The 22,272-nt window shown below is 39.5% G+C and overlaps 2 protein-coding genes across 6 annotated transcripts in view; one reads left to right on the top strand and one right to left on the bottom strand.

Annotated features, from left to right (window-relative positions):
• Positions 1-17,425, bottom strand: part of LOC117445776 (lisH domain-containing protein ARMC9) — a 40,978-nt gene extending 23,553 nt beyond the window's left edge. For 2 of the 5 annotated variants that reach the window (XM_034081638.2, XM_034081642.1), the window contains exons 1-16: positions 17,274-17,425; positions 16,751-16,870; positions 16,444-16,569; positions 16,004-16,174; positions 15,573-15,728; positions 15,350-15,442; positions 14,299-14,323; positions 13,688-13,845; positions 13,224-13,322; positions 12,307-12,342; positions 10,059-10,093; positions 9,864-9,975; positions 9,532-9,624; positions 8,867-8,957; positions 8,085-8,208; positions 4,785-4,924 (exon numbers count right to left, since the gene is read on the bottom strand). In XM_034081638.2, the coding sequence (XP_033937529.1) occupies positions 4,785-4,924; positions 8,085-8,208; positions 8,867-8,957; positions 9,532-9,624; positions 9,864-9,975; positions 10,059-10,093; positions 12,307-12,342; positions 13,224-13,322; positions 13,688-13,845; positions 14,299-14,323; positions 15,350-15,442; positions 15,573-15,728; positions 16,004-16,174; positions 16,444-16,569; positions 16,751-16,870; positions 17,274-17,327 (1,633 nt within the window). In that variant the 5' untranslated portion in view covers positions 17,328-17,425. The remainder of the gene's footprint in view (positions 1-4,784; positions 4,925-8,084; positions 8,209-8,866; positions 8,958-9,531; positions 9,625-9,863; positions 9,976-10,058; positions 10,094-12,306; positions 12,343-13,223; positions 13,323-13,687; positions 13,846-14,298; positions 14,324-15,349; positions 15,443-15,572; positions 15,729-16,003; positions 16,175-16,443; positions 16,570-16,750; positions 16,871-17,273) is intronic. The other 3 variants (XM_034081639.2, XM_034081641.2, XM_034081640.2) reach the window with 3 other exon arrangements.
• A 252-nt stretch (positions 17,426-17,677) lies between these two features.
• polr2h (RNA polymerase II, I and III subunit H) lies at positions 17,678-21,026 on the top strand. Its single transcript, XM_034081643.2, has 6 exons — positions 17,678-17,838; positions 18,668-18,760; positions 19,143-19,226; positions 19,623-19,716; positions 19,896-19,979; positions 20,823-21,026. The coding sequence occupies exons 2-6, from the start codon at positions 18,688-18,690 to the stop codon at positions 20,938-20,940; spliced, it is 453 nt and encodes a 150-aa protein (XP_033937534.1). The 5' UTR covers positions 17,678-17,838; positions 18,668-18,687; the 3' UTR covers positions 20,941-21,026.
• Positions 21,027-22,272: the final 1,246 nt, after the last annotated feature.

The following is a 22,272-nucleotide window of genomic DNA, read 5'->3' as shown; positions in this document are numbered from 1 at the left end:
GTAGCCAGGCTGACAGAGAGTCACAGCTCGATTGAGCCTTCTATTCCCTTAGCACTCAGTAGTAATGATTTTATGTGCTTTTTTAACGATAAAATTGTTACTCTTAGAAACAAAATTAATGACCTCTTGCCTTCGACCAGTATAGTGTTATCAACAGCTCCCGGAATCGTAAGTTCTAATATTACACTAGATAGTAAACTAGAATGCTTTTCAGCCATTAACCTTGAACAATTACATTCAATGATTCTCTCTTCTAAACCATCAACGTGTATGTTAGACCCAATTCCAACTAAGCTGTTGAAGGACGTTTTTCCATTAATTAGCACTTCTTTATTAAATATTATGAATATGTCTTTATTATCAGGCTATGTTCCACAATCATTCAAAGTAGCAGTGATAAAACCGCTTCTTAAAAAGCACAACCTCGATCCAGAGGTTTTAGCCAACTATAGACCTATTTCTAATCTTCCGTTCCTCTCAAAAATTCTTGAGAAAGCGGTCGCAAAACAGTTGTGTGATTACTTAAAAAACAATGATTTATTTGAAGATTTTCAGTCTGGCTTTAGAACACATCATAGCACAGAGACAGCTCTGGTTAAAGTCACAAATGATATTCTAATAGCCTCAGACAAGGGACTTGTCTCTATTCTTGTTTTGCTCGATCTTAGTGCTGCATTTGATACTATCGACCATGATATCCTATTGCAAAGACTAGAGCACTTAGTTGGCATACAGGGAACTGCTTTAGGCTGGTTTAGGTCCTATCTATCTGAACGCTCTCAGTTTGTACGTGTTAACGATGAATCTTCCACGCAAACCAAAGTTAGCCATGGAGTGCCACAGGGCTCAGTGCTCGGACCTATTTTGTTCACATTATATATGCTTCCGTTAGGCAATATTATAAGGAATCATTCTGTAAACTTTCATTGTTATGCGGATGATACTCAACTATATTTATCAATCAAGCCTGATGAAATTAATCATCTAAATAAAATTCAAGACTGCCTTAAGGACTTAAAAACGTGGATGACCTTAAACTTTTTGATGTTAAACACGACCAAAACTGAAGTTATTGTACTTGGCCCGAAGAATCTACGAAACAAATTATCTAAAGACATACTAACTATGGATGGCATTAATTTGGCCTCCAATGAGACTGTAAGGAATCTTGGTGTTATATTTGATCAGGATTTATCCTTTAACGCCCACATAAAATCAATTTCAAGGACCGCCTACTTCCATCTACGTAACATTGCAAAAATCAGGCATATCTTGCCTCAAAACGATGCAGAGAAACTAGTCCATGCATTTGTTACTTCTAGGCTGGATTATTGTAACTCTTTATTATCAGGGAGTACCAAGAAGTCAATCAAGTCGCTTCAGCTGATTCAAAATGCTGCGGCTCGTGTACTAACCAGAGTTAGGAAAAGGGACCACATTACTCCTGTTCTGGCTGCCTTACACTGGCTCCCTATAGAACACAGGATAGAATTTAAAATTCTTCTTCTCGCCTACAAAGCCCTTAATGGGCAGGCGCCATCTTACCTTAAAGAACTCATTATACCCTACTGTCCTACTAGGGCATTGCGTTCCAAGAATGCAGGGTTGTTGGTTGTTCCTAGAATCTTTAAAAGTACAATGGGAGCCAGAGCCTTTTCTTATCAAGCTCCACATTTGTGGAATCAGCTTCCAGTTTGTGTTCGGGCGGCAGACACCCTATCCGTTTTTAAGAGTGCGCTTAAGACCTTCCTTTTTGATAAAGCTTATAGTTAGGGCTGATTAGATTCAGCCCCTAGTTTTGCTGATATAGGCTTAGTTTGTCGGGGGACATCTTACTTCTTCCTTCTCTCTGTCTATACCCGTGTACACTCATGTTCCGATTAACCCAGCTTCCCCAAATGTCTTTCTTTTTGGTGTCTATATACGCTGGGATCCGGAGTCATGGATGATCCTGCGGTCCTGTGTCCTGGATCGCGAGCGCTGGATCTTGAGTCGTGGCTGTGGTCCTGGATCATAGGTCCTGGATGGATATCCTCGTGGATTCATCTTCCTATTATACACACATGCATTTCCAAACATTTGGACTACCTATGTTGCAAATGTATTATCTTTTCAATTTACACACGGCATCTATTGCACGTCTGTCCGTCCTGGGAGAGGGATCCCTCCTCTGTTGCTCTCCCTGAGGTTTCTCCCATTTTTCCCTTTAAAACTGGGTTTTCTTTGGAAGTTTTTCCTTGTACGATGTGAGGGTCTAAGGACAGAGGGTCTAAGGACAGAGGGTGTCGTATTGTCATACTGATATTCTGTACACACTGTGAAGACCACTGAGACAAATGTAACATTTGTGATATTGGGCTATATAAATAAACATTGATTGATTGATTGATACAGTGACATCAGTTAGTATTTATAAGATGACATTTCCTCCATATGTTTCTTGGATTCTATTCAAGTAACACAATATATAGTAAAGAGGACCTGCAAGATGTATAGAATAGAATCCTACGGCTCACAATCCAAGCCCCTACTGACTGAGCCACTGCCGGACGTATATAGTAGTATACCATATATGAAGAGAGAAACGTTGTATTTATGCCTGAATGTGGGTTTATAAATGAGAGTTAAACTCCCATTGAGTTATGCTGAGTATTTTTGTATTGATTTAACTCTATAGAGAGGCGAAGTCCCTCCCCTTCCGGTGGGACTCATGGGACCTTATTTCGGAAAAAGTTTGTATTGAAGTCAATGGAGAGAGAAAGATTATCTTTCGATCCCGTTTGAATTGTGCCACGAATTACACATATGATGTATGTCAATCTTAAATAATCATTTCCGTGTCAAAAAAGTCACAGTTTGTCGTAAAACTATGAAAAATACGCAACTAGAAAGACTACAAATCCCAGAGTCGCGTAAGTGATGTCATAACTGTTTTCCTCCACTAAGAGATAGCTAAGATCAGGCTAAGATAAGATAACTTTAACAAGATACCTGTGTGCTTAGTACCAGGTTGTTATCATACCAGCATTGGGCTTTGCTCGTTCTTTCGCTTCCCGTCTGATGAAAGGACCAGGAGTGGCTGGATCAAGTTAGCTACCTAGCTAGTAGCTAGCACTAGTGATGGCAAAATGAAGCTTTGAATGAAGCATCGAACCACTTGGACAATTGTGTCGGAAATAGGTTCATTTCTCGAAGCTTCAGTTACAGCGACCTCTCCTGGCGAAGTGCAAGGCTGCAGTGGGTTTAACGTATCTTTACCTTGAAAAATATTTGATGCACACACACACTGAATATCATGTTCTATTTTCAATTAAAGATTGATAATTGTGTGTATTGGGTTATTGAGAAGAGACTAGAGAGTGCTGGACATTTTTTTGGGAGGAGAGGGCCTTTTATCAGTTATTAAAGTTGAAAAGCAATGATTAAAATACATCCATTCCGGGCTTTGAACCAGCTGCGCGGAGGACATCGCCGCATTCGGGCCGCCGGCTCTACCCACTGGGCTATCTATTCCTTAAAATATTGAACTGTTTTTATATGACTGATGATTGTCTTTTTGTTCACAACTTCTCCACATTTCGAAGTGTTTCCCGAGCCAGAACGACCTATCTTTCTTCCTGGCTTGCTCTATAATGATACTACAATTCAAATGCAATACCAACAACAACTCAACAGCAATAACGCAAACTACGACAACCCACACATTGCGCATTGTTTAGAGCGGTCATAAAGTGTTGAAGCGCTCAAATTCGAAACTGTTTCAACCTGTCACCTGTCAGAATCGAGACGAGGCAGTGCATTGAATCGCGTGAATGGACAGCGAACCAGTCAAGTGATTCATTCAGGAAATGAAGCAGTTACTGGTTCGGACGTCACATGTCACGTGATTTGAAGCAGTTGCTGCTTCTGACGTCATATGTCACGTGATTTGAAGCAAGCTTCGAAGCACTGCTTCTATGGAATAGGAAGTCCAGGGTTGAAGCTCCGTTCGAAGCTTCAGTGTCAAACTGCCATCACTAGCTAGCACGTTAGTTAGCATTACAGCCTTGTCATTTTTATTAGCCTTAATATGAAGTAACATTAAGTAACCCAAAATGTTAAACAGTAAGAGTAGTAGTCATATTTCGTGAACCCTTTGAAGAGTACCGTCACACCGGTGTGATCATTCTATAATACATAACTTAAACCCGGGGGAGAAATGCTAACGCTACATTAGCATCTGCGATCTTTTCTACTTCACGCTATCTGCACAAATGGTTGACATTAAACATTGAAAAGACCAGGCAGTTCAGAGAGAAAGGAAGGCAGGCAGGCAGCTTTGCATGACATTCTTCTGGACGTGTTTCATTGTGGTGATAGTGAGGGTAGTCAATCATTTTGTTGACAAGACAGTAGTGACGGCCATCTTGGTGACGTGTGTTGTTTTGCTAGACCGGAGATGTAGTTCATTCAGCGTTTCACACAAACAAATGTGTTACTTCACAGTTTTACGACACATTTTTTTTGACTTGCAAAATTATCTTTTAAATTGACAAACATCATATGTGTAATTCGTGGCACAATTCAAACGAGATCGAAAGATAATCTTTCTCTCTCCATTGACTTCAATGCATAACTTTTCAGAAATAAGGTCCCATGGAGCTCAACCGGAAGGGGAGGGACTTCGCCTCTCTATAAGCAAAGTGTATTGTGAGGAACATTCCCAGCCAAATCTGAACAGATTGGGGTCTCATGCAATATGAATCTGTGGGTCCGTGCTTCATGTACCTGAGCCTCATCTTTACCTTTTGTTCGCAGACACAGGTTCATGAGCAGAGCAGCAGAGTACTCCAGGGTGTAGTCGCTCAGGCAGTCAGAGTCCTGCAGCTCATCCACCAGCCAGCCAATCAGATCGTCTGCTATCATGGCCGTCTGCTGGCTCCTCCTACCAAGAAGACATAATAAAAAGTTATAGATGTTATACAACATTTGTGTTACTGAGCGGGAAAGGAATTCTGGTTGATATCCAGAAAACGTGATCCCTGATGTTTAGGGTTGGGAACCGAAACTCGGTTCTAGATGAGAACCGATAAGAAAATACCGGGTACCCATACAAAATACACAATTTCGGTTCTGCTAAACCAGGGGTTCCCAACCTTTATTGTGCCAAGGAACGGCAGATACATTAAAAATAAATCGCGGACCGGTTGTCAATTTTAACTGATTTTAATATTTACTCACCACCAGCAGGTAGCAACAGAGGCTAATTGTATGTAACAGCCTGAACAAATACTAGAACAATATGCATCCAAAACATATTAACAACGTTTAAAAAAGAACCGGTGTCGTTTTTTGGTTTTTCAGAAAAACGGAAAACCAAAAAAACGACGTTATTCAGTTTCCCAAAACGGGAAAACAGATAAATCAACGTTTTGGTTTTCTTTGTATGATTTACGGATAATCCAGTGAATGCTGGGAAAACGAGAAGAAGGCACATTATGAAGGAGATGTTCGGTCGCCTGTGTGTGTGTGTGTGTGTGTCACTGGCATTTGTTTTCAGAAGATATTATGATAGTGACGTTCGTTCCGGTGCACGTCCGACAGCATTTAGCACTACATCGAGATTAAGATTAAACTAATTTATTTTGGGAACACCCGCATATAGGCTACCTATGGAGTTAGCCAGATGTGTGTAAATTACTGTTCATGGTCATTTGAAAACAAATGCCGGTGTCGGACAGACACAAACACACCGAACACACAGAGCTGAGCACACACACACACACACACACACACACACACACACACACACACACACACACACACACACACACACACACACACACACACACACACACACACACACACACACACACACACACACACACACACACACACACACACACACACACACACACACACACACACACACACACACACACACACACACACACACACACACACACACACACACACACACACACACACACACACACACACACACACACACACACACACACACACACCACATCATGCGCCTTGGTGACTGGACATAAAACTAATAAAAGGGGGAGTAATCGGGCAGTTCGATGTTTGTAGAGATGTGTGTAGAGGTGTGTGTGGTTAACATGTAGCAGCCTGCAGTCACTCTTAAGCTGTTCTGTACTTCTGATGAAGGTAAACACAGCGAAGGCGGTGCGTAAAAAGGCACAGCTCTCGGCACGCTGGTGCTGCACTTCTCAGAGGCGGAGTATAGGTCCCGCTGCCTCCTGATGCTGCAGCCATTTCATGAAGTGAAGGAGGTTTTCCTTCTATAAAACAGCTGTGGGCAGCAGATACCGTGAGAGTCCCGGACATGAATTCATAGATCAAGGCAGACTGGTTTACTCTCCTGTTTTGCCAATCCGGTGCTTAAACAAATAGCTCTACACACCCCTGGCCGACATGTCCTTAAAATGAAGTCCGATTTTGAAATATATCTCAAATAATGTATGCACTGCCATTTCCCCACATAAACATAACAGTCTGCAATCAAACGGTTGTCTCCTGTGCGCTCCTCTTCCTACTTGGCGCACCGGTAACTTTCTCGTGCGCACGAGAGGCTGATAGGCTACCAGGCTGAGCCGCCGAATCCGTCGGAACATCATAAAAGCCATTTTCAACGGTTTTCTGGTGAAAGATTAACTAGGCTACTGGATGAAATAATATGACTGGTATAGGTGCGAAAATGATTATGATAAAATATTTTTATATATTTATAATAGGGCTGTCAGTCGATTAATCGCATGATGGTCCATAGTTAATCGCGATTAATCGCAAATTAATCGCACACTTTTTATCTGTTCTAAATGTACCTTAGAGGAATATTTTTCAAGTTTTTAATACTCTTATCAACATATGAGTGGACAAATATGCTTTATGCTAATGTTTATTATCATTTGAACAATGACAAATATTCTCATGAATATTAAACACAACAACCTCTGAACATTACAAATATTCGCCTCAATTCAACCTGGAACCTCTCTCATACAATAATACAATACAACACGTGTGTGTGTGTGTGTGTGTGTGTGCGCGTGCGAATGTATAATTCTGCAAATATTACGATAAACTCACAGCTATTTCGCGGCCCGGCAGTAACACCTCCACGGCCCGGTACCAGTCCGCGGACCGGGGGTTGGGAGCCCCTGTGCTAAACGGTTCTGCTTAACAGTTCCTAAACGCGGTAGACCCTGTATTCCACCGGGTCCGTCTGCGCCGCGGCGCTGCGGTGACCCGGTGGAATACATAGTGGACTGGCCATCTGTGTGTTCTGGAGAATCACAGAACGGCCAGTCGTCAGCGGGCCGTTGACGGCCGGCACCGCCCTTACTTTTTTTAAACGGCATCATGCAAGTTGCGCTGACAGGCGAAAGAGGTCCACAGTTGCCCCACAGCGAGGCCCCCCTCCCGCCCTCCAGTACAGTTCACAAGCTCAGTCACTTCATAACACCAAAGATGGGTCGTGGTAAACGCTCTGAAGTGAGGCTCCACTACACTAAAAAAGAAAAAGACAAGGCACAGTGTAATGCCTGTTAATAGCTTGCCAAAGGCATAGCTCAGTTAAAATAAAGCACAGCTATTGTGCAATGCATTTGTATTGCATGTATATTTTTTTATTTGTAAAAATGTCAGTTAAAGCTTAAAAGAATAAAGATATTTTTGTTATCTAAACGTTTGACCTCTTTCTTTTATAATTTTGGAATCGAAACGGGGAATCGATAAGAACCGGAATCGATAAGCAGAACTGGAATCGGAATCGATACATTTCAAACGATACCCATCCCGACTGATGTTTCATCATATTTAAAGCAAAACCGCAAGCATGAATTTAATTTTAAATTAAATCAGATAGAAGATTTAACTTTGATTTCAATAATCTGTTGCTTCTTCAGGGTTTTTGTCAAGGTGATATTTGTTTTATATGACACTAGCCCATCTACAAGTCAAAAATAATAACACAATTAGGTGATGATTGGTAATTAATTCGACAAACTGGTATTTCATTTGGTTGATAAACACACCATTCAGTTTTAAAATAGTTTGAAAGAGTAGAGTTTCACCTGAGGCTGAGCTTCTGCAGCGCCACTAGCACGTTCTCTCTCGTTACGGAGTCTTTTTCCTCCATCCTCAGTGCCTCTGTCAGACGTTTCAGCAGAATGGGGATGTGGGAGAGGTAAACCCGACCTATAAGGATTAACACAAAATCAAATTAAGATCAAAATGCAATACAATTATTTATTTTAAGGCCTCACTGGACACTAAAATACACCAGTTTAATCTAAGTTACAAGCAGTGGCTTCAACAGTGAAAGCCAAACATTTCACAATACAGTTTTATTGCAACAGAATGATCTCCTTCACACAGCAAAGCTGACCAGATTCACCATGATGAGTAAACCTGATGCAAACATATTCTTACCATCTCAACCTGTTACTATGAATACATTTAGTTGCATGAGGTTCACAATTTATATATAATGTTTTGTAATTTCCAACTTTTAGAAAATTAAAAAAGCTACTACCAGAGTCCTTCCGACTTAACTTTCCAATAAAACTGTTCCTTGTTCTTGCAAATCAATGTTAGCTTATTGATCTTCAATACAAATAATTTGAACTCCACCACTGAGTACATAAAAGAAAGTCATGCGTGTCAGCATAAATCATATCATTCTGAACAACATTGTCCATTTATTTCCAAAGTTGCTGCTGCAGAGGATCATTAGCGGAACTGAATGGACGTTATTGTAAAAGCTTTTGAGGTCTTCCTTGAAACTAACTCTACAAATGCATCCACTCAGACAATGACTCATGTTCAAAAGAAATAATGATGCTTAGGCACTTACCCTCTGCAAGGGAAGCGAACGCATTGATGAGACGAGCCATGTATTGGCGGACAATCTCGTTCCTGGAGCTCATTAAATGAAGCACAGTTTTCTGTAAAAGACATCAAATGTAGGGTAGTTTAGAATGATATCTAGTACTTTCACGGTATCATACTTTTGAGCAGGCTCAACAAATGTGGCCAAAATATACAAAATGATTTGGAATTATTTAAAACAGATGCTCCTGGGCTGATTCTACATCGTGTTACCTCATTCAAAAATAGATAGGAACTGAACAGACCAATGTATCAATGATTGATTATTTCTGTTCTTATGTCTGATATCTATAGACAATCAATGTGAAATGCTTGGTCCAGTTTGTCTACAAGCTCTTCACCCACTCCACACAAAGTCAAGGCAGGACAGAAACAAATGTGTGTAGCTAGCAAAGATGCCAATTCCCCACCTGCCTTAGATTAGAGTCTGGGGATTAATTACACGCTGAGGCCAATGGACAAGAAGTTATCTTATACTTTGGTTCTGGTTGCACTGGAAGGTGCGTTGAGGATAACAAATTCAGAGTCATTGCAGTTCAGATTTACCAGGTGAGAACTGTCATAGTAACTGCTTTGTGTCAAAACTTGCCACGTTACAAATATATTAAAACATTTACTTTATCATCCCACCTGTTTTGTGCTGTAGCGCTCCAGCAGATCGTTGCTGATGAAGGCCTGAAGCATGGTGTCTCTTTGCTCACCAGGCAGAGAGCGAGTCAGTCTCTGAGAAAAGATGTGAGAAACAGAGCCAGCAATGAAGTCTCAAAGGAGTGAGTGAATATGAGTGACGCTCACAAACTGCTATACTAATGAGCTGCGTCAAAGTAAAATCTTAGTGTGAACGGTAAAAGTTAAGACTTAAAAACCTTTTATTAAATCTCTATACTATACACTTTTAAGTACAGAACACTAGCCTTTCTGTAAAGTGTGATTATGATGCGGGGTAGATTATCATTACTCACCCAGCGCAGCGCCTGAAGCAGCAGAGCCCTGAGCCTGTCGGAGCCTTCAACCAGGTCTTTCTTTAACTTTTCATAGTCCAGTGAGGGCAGCATTGGCACCTCTTTGGGTCTCCTTTAAAAAAACACCAAAGTCAGCAAGTTTATTATGGAACCTATAAACTTATAACAGAAAAAATCTTCATATTCAAGACTTACTGTGGTGCAATGGAAGCTCGAAGCAACGAGGAGGCCTATAAAAGAGAGGAAGATTAAGAAAGATGTCGGAGAGGAAGAGTATGTTAGAATTTGACCACATCGTTATTTATTTAAGTGTGGAATACATAACCCATGCGACTGCTCATCTGTTTCATAATTTGGACTAAATGGTCCCCCAACCAACTCAGTGTTATCCATCCAAAACAATGAGAAAAAGTTAGCTACTGTCTAAAAAGGTAATGAGTATTTTTTTGGGACATGCGTACATCATGCTCGAGGTACATGCTGAATCCGCAACTATACAAGAACAGTACCGTTTGGCAACATTGCCCATGCAGTCAGTAACAAGTAGGATAACATAAGTCAGTAATTGTTAAGTTCCACAGAGAGCAGGTTAGTGTGAAACAGCCAGACCTTCACGTGTTACACCCCAGTGTACCTGAACTGTGGCCCTGTTTGTTGTTGTTTTTAGAGAAAAGAAAATGGACACCTCTGAACTAAAGACTAATATGTCCAGTGGGTGTTGGTGAATGTGTGTAGAGGAAGGGTGAGGGATCTAATTATTATTCTGAGCCCTGAAATCCAATCTGAAGCCCGGGTGGTTAAGCCTACAGCAGAGCAGTGTAAGGTCAGGGGAGTGATCCGTGTGGTCTGTAGTATCGGGTGGGCTGCCCACATTTTTGCTTTGGTGTGCAGCAGGTAATACGGAAGAGGGGGAAAGCACCAATACCTGGATTCATTCCCAAATTCTTTCTTTGTAAATACTTCAGTTGCCCTGAAAAATGCTGAGGGGCAAGGGGAAAGGTTTCCCTGAGACATTTGACCCTTCCCTTGACCCAAGGTGGCCTGATAAAGAGATTTTGAACCAGTTCTATTCATTTCTTTCCAACAGGAAAGCCATACACCTATAATGAACGTACACATAGTGGGGTCAAACTACATTATTAGAGGCAGAAGGAAAACTATAACAAGGCATTTCTAAATGTTCCTTATAAAACTTAAAGGCCACGTGTATTGACACATTTCAGCCAATCATCGACCCAGAGCAAAGACTTGACCTGAATTCTCTGTCGAAGCTGAGTTTAAATAAGAGATAGCATTTCTATCTATTGTTGAAGTTATTGTCAGAGTAGATGGCGCTGCTCCCTGATCTAATTCAGGATTTGTCCCTGACATGGCGGAGAAGAAAAGTTAACGGAATAGGTCATCCAGAAAATGTAAATTAAGCATCCGTTTATTCCGTTATATTTCGGCTGTGGCGGTTTTATTTATTTTATTCTCATTTCCATTATTTTCTCCTTCAACAGTTAAAGGTGGGGTAGGTAATTTTGGAGAAACCAGCTTGAGTGCGCGAGAATTTGAAAATACACAACACACACAAACGCACACATGACCAATGAGGGCACGAGATAAGTTTGTGCACAGATGGAAGGCTGACAGTTATTTTAGCCGGGCCGGCTAAAATGATTGGTCGTACTTTTTACAGTACTACGGCTTCAACAGATTTGTTGTCAAAGCACTTCAGATATTCATTGCTATCAGGATGTTAAGAGCATTCCATGGAATATAACAAAAAGTGTATCTTGAGCCGGTTTCTCAAACTTACCTACCCCACTTTTAAAAGCTTGACCTGACATTCCCTGGACATTAATTAAATAAGTATTATTATTTAATTGGTTCCATTATGATTGTTTGCTATTTAATGTGAACCATTACAATTATATTAAAGGCTCTTTTGTGTCTCTTTTCAAAAGAGCTGTAGTTAACCCACCCTTTGTGACAAACGTAACATTAGAGAAGTGTTTTTTACAACTAAATTATCTTAAAACCTGTACCATTGTACCAAATGGTAAGGAGAGTAAACTGAAACTGACAGCATTTACTTTTGAGAGAGAGTTTAGAGGAGGAACAATGACTGCGACCTATGGGAACACATTCATTTAATGATGAGGGTCCGCCCTGAGAGAGACGCTCTTGTTTGGCTTAACAAGGGCTCTGACAAAAGAGGCCATTCTTACAGAAAATAAGGCTGAATATCCCTTTAAACTGGGGACAATCTAATAGGAACCAGAGGGAAATGGCCCTGCATATAGACAGATGAAATGGAGTATACCTATAGTGAGGGAAGAGGAGGCAGACACAAGGAGAAGGAGGGAAGGAGGAAAGGAGACAAGGCGAGGTGCAAGCAGGATGATAGGTAGGGACCTGAAAGATGGAGGAGGTAAAGATGAAAACATATGAAACTTACATATCCGTCATCATAGGGACTCATAGAGTAATATCCCTTTGAGGACAAAAGTATCACACACACACACACACACACACACACACACACACACACACACACACACACACACACACACACACACACACACACACACACACACACACACACACACACACACACACACACACACACACACACACACACACACACACACACACACACACACACACACACACACACACACACACACACACACACACAGAAAGAAAGAAGTGGTTCAGTTTAAAACAGAAAGAAACAAGATTTCACAAACTACAGTTTAACACCACAATGAAGGCCACTGACAGCAAGCGTGATTGTTGAGGTTTTATGATCAGCTGTGTCCTTGACTCACACTTTAACAGATACAAAACAATGGCGACAAAGCCATAGACAAAGCCAAGACATAGCTATTTGATGTTTAATATGAATATTTTGTATTTTGTTCAAACTGCTTCATGCAGCTAAACATAATTTTAACCATTATAATCAAAGTAACATTTCAATTGGTTAATAATCTTTGGACTTGTGCGCTTTTCTACAAGCCTTCCAAGCCTGTGTGTGTTAATGCAACAACAGGATCCAGGCACCTATTTCCAGGATATTAACTACAGGATTACAAGATGGCTTTAACCAGGCTACACAATGTACAGGATGTAGAGGACGTTAACGCAGATTAACCCTCCTATCCTTTTCAAACACAACGTCATCGTTACCTCTACCTGTGTGACGTACGGCCCCGAGAGCACTTTCCTACGCTTGTTTAAAAGTTTGAGACGCTTGACATTTTCCATGCTTGTACTGAAATCATCTTGCCCTGATGTATTGTGTTTTGTTATTCAGCTGTGAAGGAGAATGAGGGTGAAGAGAGGTGTGTGTGTGTGTGCGCTCTCACTCACAGTGCCAGGTCTGGTGAAGTCAGTGTTCTGCACCACGCTCTGCCTCATCTGGCTGCTGAACAGGCGGACACACACACTCTGCAGGTACTCAGGGGAGATCTGCAAAAACACAGCAGGCCCCTTGAGCTTTAAGATGCTGTATGTGGGTGGAGGGAGGGCAGGGATGCCATTTTGGTGTCCCTGTTTAATAGCCTTGTCTAATAGTGAGGTGCATGTGTGTATTCATTAATATGCATATTCAATTTGTAAAAATGTTTCATATTCAAGTGTTTGCTTATACCACATCAACAACAACAACAACAACAACAACAACCTTTTGGTGTCCAGTATTTGTGTGTGCACACCACTAATTGGCTCATTTGTGTCAGTGTGTGTACCAGTCTATGTAGTTAGTGCCTGTAGCCTGTGTGTTAGAATGTGTGTGTGTGTGTGTGTCTGTGTGCTCCACAGTCAAGCAGACCTACCATTTTTCCGCTGACAGTGGCCTCCAACGAGTCGACCAGCTCAGCCGTGATTCCAATCAGGTTGTGGTAGTCGGCCTGCATCTTGTTGAACTTCCGTACGTAGCTATTTATGCGTCTGTCTGATTCCACCAGATGGAGCTGTAACTGCTGTATGGCCTCTGTGCATTCACACAAACACACAGACAAAGGTTGCCATATAGATACAAATAATAATTAACAGCATTCATATCGCACGCGACCTTCTTTGTGTAAATGATGGTTAACATGTTTTGTTTTTTTGTTAATCTTTGGCAAAGCCTCGCATCTTTTATGGCACTTTGAATTGCTGTGGACTGTCAATTACGCACAAGTAATGATGAGTTTTACGACAGAAAGTTCAAATATGATGATGTTTGGGCCAGGGAAAGAGTTTGGAAATCCTTATCTTGAATATTTGACCGCCACTGTTAAGTAATAGGCTGTTGTGGTCTAAAGATTTCAAGGTATGGGAAGCTTTTTGTTGTTAATTAAATCATTGAGTGACTGGCGTTGACAAAACGCTGTTGTTTAGGCAGTCTGCAGTTAATATGTGTGTTACCACATTTCAAAAGTAGCTAGAGAGGGATATTTACCTTTAGTGCTCCTTCCTCCCTCCTTCTGCATGACACTTGTTAAAGAACACGCACTAGCATTCAATGGAACAAGTCAAACAATTCATTTGTTTCGTCATCCAATGATAAATACAGACAAGGGATCGTGTTAATTGCACTTTGGAGCTTCAATTTGACTTGACACATAACAAACACAGTCTGTTTTACATCCTGTTTGAAGCACACATTTTTATGAAAGCAAACATTTACACGGGACTGGAAGATAATTGTATCTAATTAAGATGAACGCCTATAATTCAGAGCATTTAGAAGCACGTAAGGATGTGAACGTGTCCTGGAATGGTTAGAACTCCACTAACAGAACCTTTTCATTTGTGAGTGTGCTGTGACAGCTGCTGTATTTGCATATTACAATATTAGCTTATGTAACCCTGCTCCTTTATGCTTCATTTTTGTACAAATAGACAGCCCTTGAGAGGATGCTCACTATGTTAATCTGTGTACTTTGATTGTCAGCCAGTAGGGATAGGGTTTAGTTTCATGTTGAGGGAGGAAAGTCGAGCCACTGGGTTTCCAGTTCAAGCAACAACTCGTGTTATCCTTCACTGGCCCTTCTACCCTGAATGACTTTGGATGAGTTAGTGTTGGATTACGTTCTTCCAGACTGAAACACGGCCATAAATAAATGTAAATCAGACAGGATTTGCTTACATGATAGGAAACGTCCAAGTCTGGGCTATGACTGTTAATGAATTCTCAAGTCATCAACAGAAAGGCTTTTTGCTGAGATTTAAATGTGCAGCTCATCCAGAAGAGGAACCACTGGCCATTCAGTAGGATAACACTGGTATATATCAAATGTAATGGCCAAGTAACAATTTGAGCACAAACATAAAACTTATTTTATAAACAACTATTTAGCTGTGGTGAAATGAATGCAACTTGTAAAACAGAAAGGCACAGCACACACATTTAAATTAAAATATAATATCATCTATTGTTCATAAATATACAATATGTCACCCATCTGTGCTGTACATGTGGCATGTGAGTGAGTCTCAATAAAGGATACATATAAATTCAGCAGCCGTGGGGTGTTGGATGACTTCAGTGTCACCGACAGAAACCGCTCCAGCTTATCTTTCAACTGTGGTATCCAGGAATCCTAAATAAACAGAATGCAGAATGGAAGAAAATATGGTTATGCTCATTCTGAAAGTAGCACCAGGTAGTAATGTTGCATAATATATAATAAGTTGTTGACAATAACCAAAAATATAGTGTTAGCTGATCACCTGGAAAAGATTTTTGAAGGAGGGATGGACAGTGGGGTTGGGAACAAAAGGCAAAGCATAGTAAGGCAGGAACTCTGCGGTCTGGCTCAATGACGCTCCGCGAGTCTCCAGGTACTGCTTAAAGTGGGAAATCCTCTCCTCAAAATCAGCCCGGTCCTGAAAAATGAGTACGGTTTTCAAAGGAGTAGATTTATTTCAAAATGTCTGTTTAGCTTATAACATAATTTAAAACATCTGTAATATACATAATATTTTTCCAATTAGATCATTCTGTTTCTTTCCCTGCTGAGAACAAGACTGTAGCACAGCTTAGTGGACATTTCGAAAAATTGCATATCATGATATTCAATGATAGTTGTGTTTTGCTTGCGGATAATCTTAAGAAAAGTAATGCTCTTGTTTAAATGTTTTTAAATTAAAAAACAACATACATGTCTACCAGGGTGCCTCCTCAGTGGGAATATGGTGAAGTGGATGTAGAGGTAGAACTCCAGGCTCTGGGCCTCAGCGTCCGTGTCTTTAACCTCAGAGGGAATATTCTCAGTCCACAGTTCAAAGAACACTTTGTGGTCTCCGTCGTCAAAACAGCCAAGGAGGTCTTTCTAGGAAAGTCAAAGTTAAAGAGGAGTTGGTTGGAGAAATAATGATAACTCTGGAAGGATGTAATCTACAATCTTTTTCTGAAATGTTATAATGATAATGTATATATGATAATATGACCAAGAATTTTGGAAAACCCAACAATATTTAGAGATAAAATCAATACAAAAAAGCTTAATGCTAGGGATAAATCGCAGCACATCCCTTGTTGCCACTATCACAAATGATTAACAAACCTGCAGGAATAGATCATAATACTTGTATGATTTACCTGGATAACACGAGTCTTTGAGTCTCTGAGAGTACTTCCTTGAGGCTTTGAGACAAGCTTGCCTTTGCTTTTGCAGTCCTTTTCCAAACTGTGAACAGTCTCTTCAAATTCCTCAAACTTAAGGTACTACAAAAGACAAAAAAACAAGCAGAGTGGTTTCTAATCTACCTTAACCAGAACACAATGGAGTCATCCAAATTACACAAACTTAAAAACTCTTGTTTTGACATTGTAATTGACTTGTAGTGATGCTCATGCTGTTTGGCGTATTGCTCTGTGTGCATTAAAAAAAATGTAAATGTGTTACCTCCTTGATCATCCCAAGAAGATCGGCTTCAGCTGCCAAGATGTCCCCCATCTTGGCTGCCTCCCTGGAACTCATGTGAGTGCCCCAAAACTTCAAAACACCGACTGTGAGAAAATAAGTCTGTTTTCAATAAACAACATTTGTACCAATTCTGCAGATCCAAAAGCACAGTACAGGACATTATAATTAGGCAAATGTGTGTAGCACCAAAATAACAAACAGGAAACAAAGGGCTGTCAAATAACTATAGTGCAATTTTTGTTTCAGAGTATTATTGTTTTTAGAGAATTCAGCTAAAACGATATAAATGCTTTGTTGTTATAGTAGGCCTACTATTATTAGACACAAATAAAATGGACATCCATTTTTTACTGGATGTATACAGCTTTTAAAAGAACACCGTTAACAGAACATCCTATTTGTTCTGCCATTGTAAGCAAACGTGTGGCAAGCTAACGTTAGTAACGTTACTAGCTGACAAGCTAACGTCATCTGACGGTAAAAGATAAGGCATCGTTCTCACCCTTTCACATATGCATTTGGTAAATATAGGTTTATATCGTTTCAGCGTGCTCATCCGGAACTGGAACTTATATGATCCATTTTCGACACGGCATATGTTTACGCTGCTTTTAGCCAGCTAGTCATTAGCTAGCAACCGTACACAGATAGGACGCTCACCTAGCAACCAAACACTTGGAACCAACCAAGTTGGAAAGTAGAGGCAGATGTCGTGAATCGTGCTTTAGTTAGCAAAACAACGTGTAGAGCACAATATGTTTTAAACATTAAAGCAACTACACACAGATAGGTACGACATTGAGTTTTTAAATAATGTATTCAAGTTTTTTTGGGATTGACAGTAAAAAAAAAAAGTCATGTTTGCATTTTCAACCGGAAGCAGTTTGCGTGTCAGAGGTTGAGCACATTGTTTCTCTCATGGTGGTACAATCTGTGTCACACTGAAGCGTACATTAATTAAGTTTTACCGCATAATATATATAGGGCACAATTTAAACAGACATCACTGCAGAACAATAGCGAGTGAGACTTTTCTGTGAGAAAAATTGGTCAAGAACGTATTTGAGGTAAGCTTGGGGAAGTGGGTGTTCTACATGCTAAAGCTAACAGCTAGCCTGAATAGGAGACACTTATAAAGTAGTAGTCAGCTAACGTTATAGCAATACTTTAAATAACGCTAACTCGGCTAACTCAGGCACCAACGTTGTTGAATTATTATCGAGTGAGAGTTTGTAAGTAACCAACACATAATTGAACTTTACATGGCAAGCTACGGTTAACATTCATGTTTCTCAAGAAGCGTTATCTAGTTTGTTTTAAACTACGTCTTGGCATATTTTATTAGATTAAGACTAAAGAATATGTCTAATGTCAGGAAGGCAACTGGAAACACTCAACATTCTCAATCACTTTTAATATGTTTACAATTTCAGCATCTTCATTGTGACATAAATGATAGCAGAATCATAACGAGCAGCACAATACAATACCTTTAATCAAAAACACCTAACATAAACATGCATTTAAGACAGTTTTTACTGACCCAGAAATACGACCCTTTTCTGCTGTTTTCTTTACATTGTGTTTTTACAATTTACTTCTTCAGTCAGTCGTGTAACATAAGTCTGTAAACTTAAGTCTTATCCTTTGCTTGTTCTTTTTATCATGCTATATATTTGTGTTGATGTACATATGACAAGCCATACTATATTCATTTCCAAGAAAATGGCTTAGAAATATGATAATATCCTTTGTTTTTGAATAATCACATTTCCCCCATTAATAACTAAAACATGGGCTCTATCAACGCAGACCAAAGCTATCAGTTATTTTCATTGAACATTTTCTTCCTCCAACAAAAGCTGGACTAATGGTACTTGTCTTTTTCCTTTCCAGGTTGGTAGACGAGGGTAAAGATGGCTGGAATTCTGTTTGAGGATATCTTCGATGTAAAGGACATTGACCCAGATGGCATGAAGTTTGACAGAGGTGTGTGACATCTCATTATGATTAAAAGTTGAAAAGGGTGGAGGGAATCACACACTATACACTACCATAATGTAATGGTCACTACTACTGTACTGGTACACCTTATTCTTCTATCTGTAAAATATTGAATGATCTTAAGTATTAAATGAAGTCTGGCATATTTTAAAGATAAAGACCCAGATTTTTATTTTGTGGAAATTATTTACATTTTAGTTTGTTGTTGTTTTGCCTCTCTCCTTTGCTTTTAGTTGTCTAGCTTTAATAATTTAACCTTCTAAAAGCGTTTAACTATATTACATTTGTGTTTTTCAATTAGTATATTTCACTTTTAAAGTACAAATGAACTTATCCAATGTCTACTTCTACCTGTTTTGTTCTACAGTATCTCGTCTACATTGTGAGAGTGAATCTTTCAAGATGGACCTCATCTTGGATGTGAACATTCAAATCTATCCTGTGGATCTTGGTAAGAAGCAACCTCTTTGTTCTTTTCTATATTAATTCTAAGGTAAAGATTTTGATTGTTGATGTTGTCTCACACAATCACATTGCTCAGAACAATCAGTTATTTCCCCAACATTTTTACCTCCTAAATATATATAGAAATCCTTTTACTTTTAGACAAGGTGGTCACATAATTGTCTGTTTATCATCACTTGCACCTTTACTTTTACTTTTTTCCTTATATACTCTGGTGTACATGCGAGTAAGTAGAGCTACGCCAAACCGCTATATATTCCTCTTTTGTCAGTGTGTGAGGCTACACTTAGATTAAGACGTAAAGCACCATGAATCATAATCCAGGGTGTCCAAGTTTCCAATATATAAAACCTCTTTGTTTGCATGTGTTTATTTCTTTAAGGGGACAAGTTCCGACTGGTCATTGCCAGCACGTTATATGAAGATGGAACACCAGACGACGGAGAGTACAATCCTCAGGATGACCGGCCTTCTAGGTAAGGCGTTTTCTCTTCAAACATTGATGACTGTAACTTAACCAACAAATGCTTCCTTGGTTCTTTCATGTTTTTAAGGATCTAACACCATTGCTGTGTAAATGTTTAGTGTGCCTGTTCCCTGTGATGTACAGCATGTTTTGATAGATGCTCTTATTTGACTTTGTTTACATTTCCAGGGCGGACCAGTTTGATTATGTGATGTATGGGAAGGTTTACAAGATTGAGGGTGATGAGACTTCAACAGAAGCAGCCACACGCCTGTAAGTAATATTACATGGTTTTTTTAAGTTAAAGGTGGGGTAGGTAATTTTGGAGAAACCAGCTCGAGTGCGCTAGAATTTGAAAATACACAGCCGTAAAAAATCTGCCACTTCCTTACAGAGCCCCTCCTCCAACACACACATGACCAATGAGGGCACGAGATAAGTTAGTGCACAGATGGAAGGCTGACAGGCAGGTAGGCCATCCAGTTATTTTAGCCGGGCCGGCTAAAATGATTGGTCGTGCTTTTTACAGTACTACGGCTTCCACAGATGACATTTTTTTATGGATTTTTTTTGTCAAAGCACTTAAGATATTCATTGCTATCGGGATGTTAAGAGCATTCCATGGAATACAACAAGTGTATCTCGAGCCGGTTTCTCAAACTTACCTACCCCACCTTTAAGCTTATAACTCATAAATATAAATGTTAATATGTTTACCTTTAAATAAACTGTTAGCATACTAACAAGTAGCTTTGCTATTGGTAAATCATTAATGCAGCAATTTCTCATATATATATATATATATATAAAGGACCACAGAAACTCTTTTTTTAAAGAATTCTACATTTTTCAGCTTAGAAATATTATTTAGTTGTGAAAATATATTTGTATTATATGTCACTGATTAGAAGAATATACTTAAGTTGGATTTTAAGTGTATTATTATAACTACATTATTCTTTTGCAAATGATCACCCAGCTGTGTATTGCATTGATCAAGATTATTTAGCTTGCCCAACAGAACTCTGTGCGATGGTAATATTTTCTTATAATTTTTTGCAAACTTTAAATCTCATTTGTTGTGTTTAATCAAGTTCCATGTGCTCCTTCTCTCAGATCTGCCTATGTGTCGTACGGCGGCCTCCTCATGAGGCTGCAGGGAGACGCCAACAACCTTCACGGCTTCGAGGTGGACTCCCGGGTCTACCTCCTCATGAAGAAACTCGCCTTCTAACCCCCAGCTCTGCTCACTCAGTTGTTCCCAATGCCACAGGCAACTTTATAAGGAACTGCATACTGAAAACATTCATATTCTCAACCCTGGAGTATGCAAATATCATCCAAGCGCAGCTCACAGACACACATGGAGGCAACATATTTCGTTTTTTTACTCTTGTAGTTACAGAATGTTTCCTCCAAGGAGATGGACTACAGATTATTGACTGTGACACATACAAACTGCTGCAACCTGGTAAACTGTAAATAAAGATTTCTTTTATACTAATTGATTCTTACATTGTCACCTTTTTCAAAATGACTATTTTTAAAAAATCTGTGAGTGAGTTTATTCTTGTTTTCTTCCAACCAGAAAATACCCTTGCAACTGTTAAGTTGATCTTATAAATGTTTTATTTGGTTTCATTTTGTTGCATTTTCACAAAAGGTTTTAAAGTACTAAGTACTGTTTTTTTTTTATTTCACACGACTTTGGGAACATTTTTACAACTGTACATTTTCAAATAACATTAAAGGTGAGCATAAATGAATGCATGGTTTCAAAAAGTCCAGTAAATCAAGTACTGACATGTCTGTTCATGTCATATGGAATAGCTTAGATTGACTACACACACATTTGAGAAGTGACCTTTAAAACAACAGAGCAGTCTGCAACATGTCTTCTCAGCAACATAAGTAGAACATTTGAAGTTCAGATATTGAATAAATCCTTAGGTAAGTATTTAGAAAATTAAATAATAGTTTTTCCCAGCTGCCACCATGTCTTACGCAATGGTTCTAAAGTTGCTTACATGGCAGCAAGCAAAAATGTTGATGCTCAGGAGAAAGAAGATTGAATTAAGGCTGAAGAAGAAGCTTTGTGTGTGACACAAGCTTCCCAATGACAGTGGTAATGGGTGTCACAGGACAGGAGGGAACACTGCCAGTGATTCATATATTCTTAATAATGTATGCATGGAATGCAGACTTAGTACTGTTGTATATGCTTGTAGCCTTACAAAAGTACAGCAATGATGTACAATATTAAAATAAAACGTATAAGTACCACAACATTTTATAGGGACAATCCGGTTGGACATATTCGATTTGAATTGTTAAATATATGTTTTTGAAAGCCAGCACCAGTACTTTAATACCGCAGCTGCCCAAATACTTAAAATAATTCAGGGTTTTTCCTCAGAATTCTCTTGTCAGGGTGTAAAAGTGTCTGAAACATTATTTTTTACTATAATATGTCCCAGATTTATTAAAGTATGTGCCTCTGACATGATGCATTTTAAGTGGCCTGCTGTTGGTTATTTGCTCACCATGGGGAATGGTCAGAGTAAGT

Source organism: Pseudochaenichthys georgianus, chromosome 4 (assembly GCF_902827115.2).
Source record: "Pseudochaenichthys georgianus chromosome 4, fPseGeo1.2, whole genome shotgun sequence".
NCBI classification, from domain to species: domain Eukaryota; kingdom Metazoa; phylum Chordata; class Actinopteri; order Perciformes; family Channichthyidae; genus Pseudochaenichthys; species Pseudochaenichthys georgianus.
The sequence above is the reverse complement of the archived record's forward strand: the minus strand, read 5'-3'. Positions and strand labels throughout refer to the sequence as shown.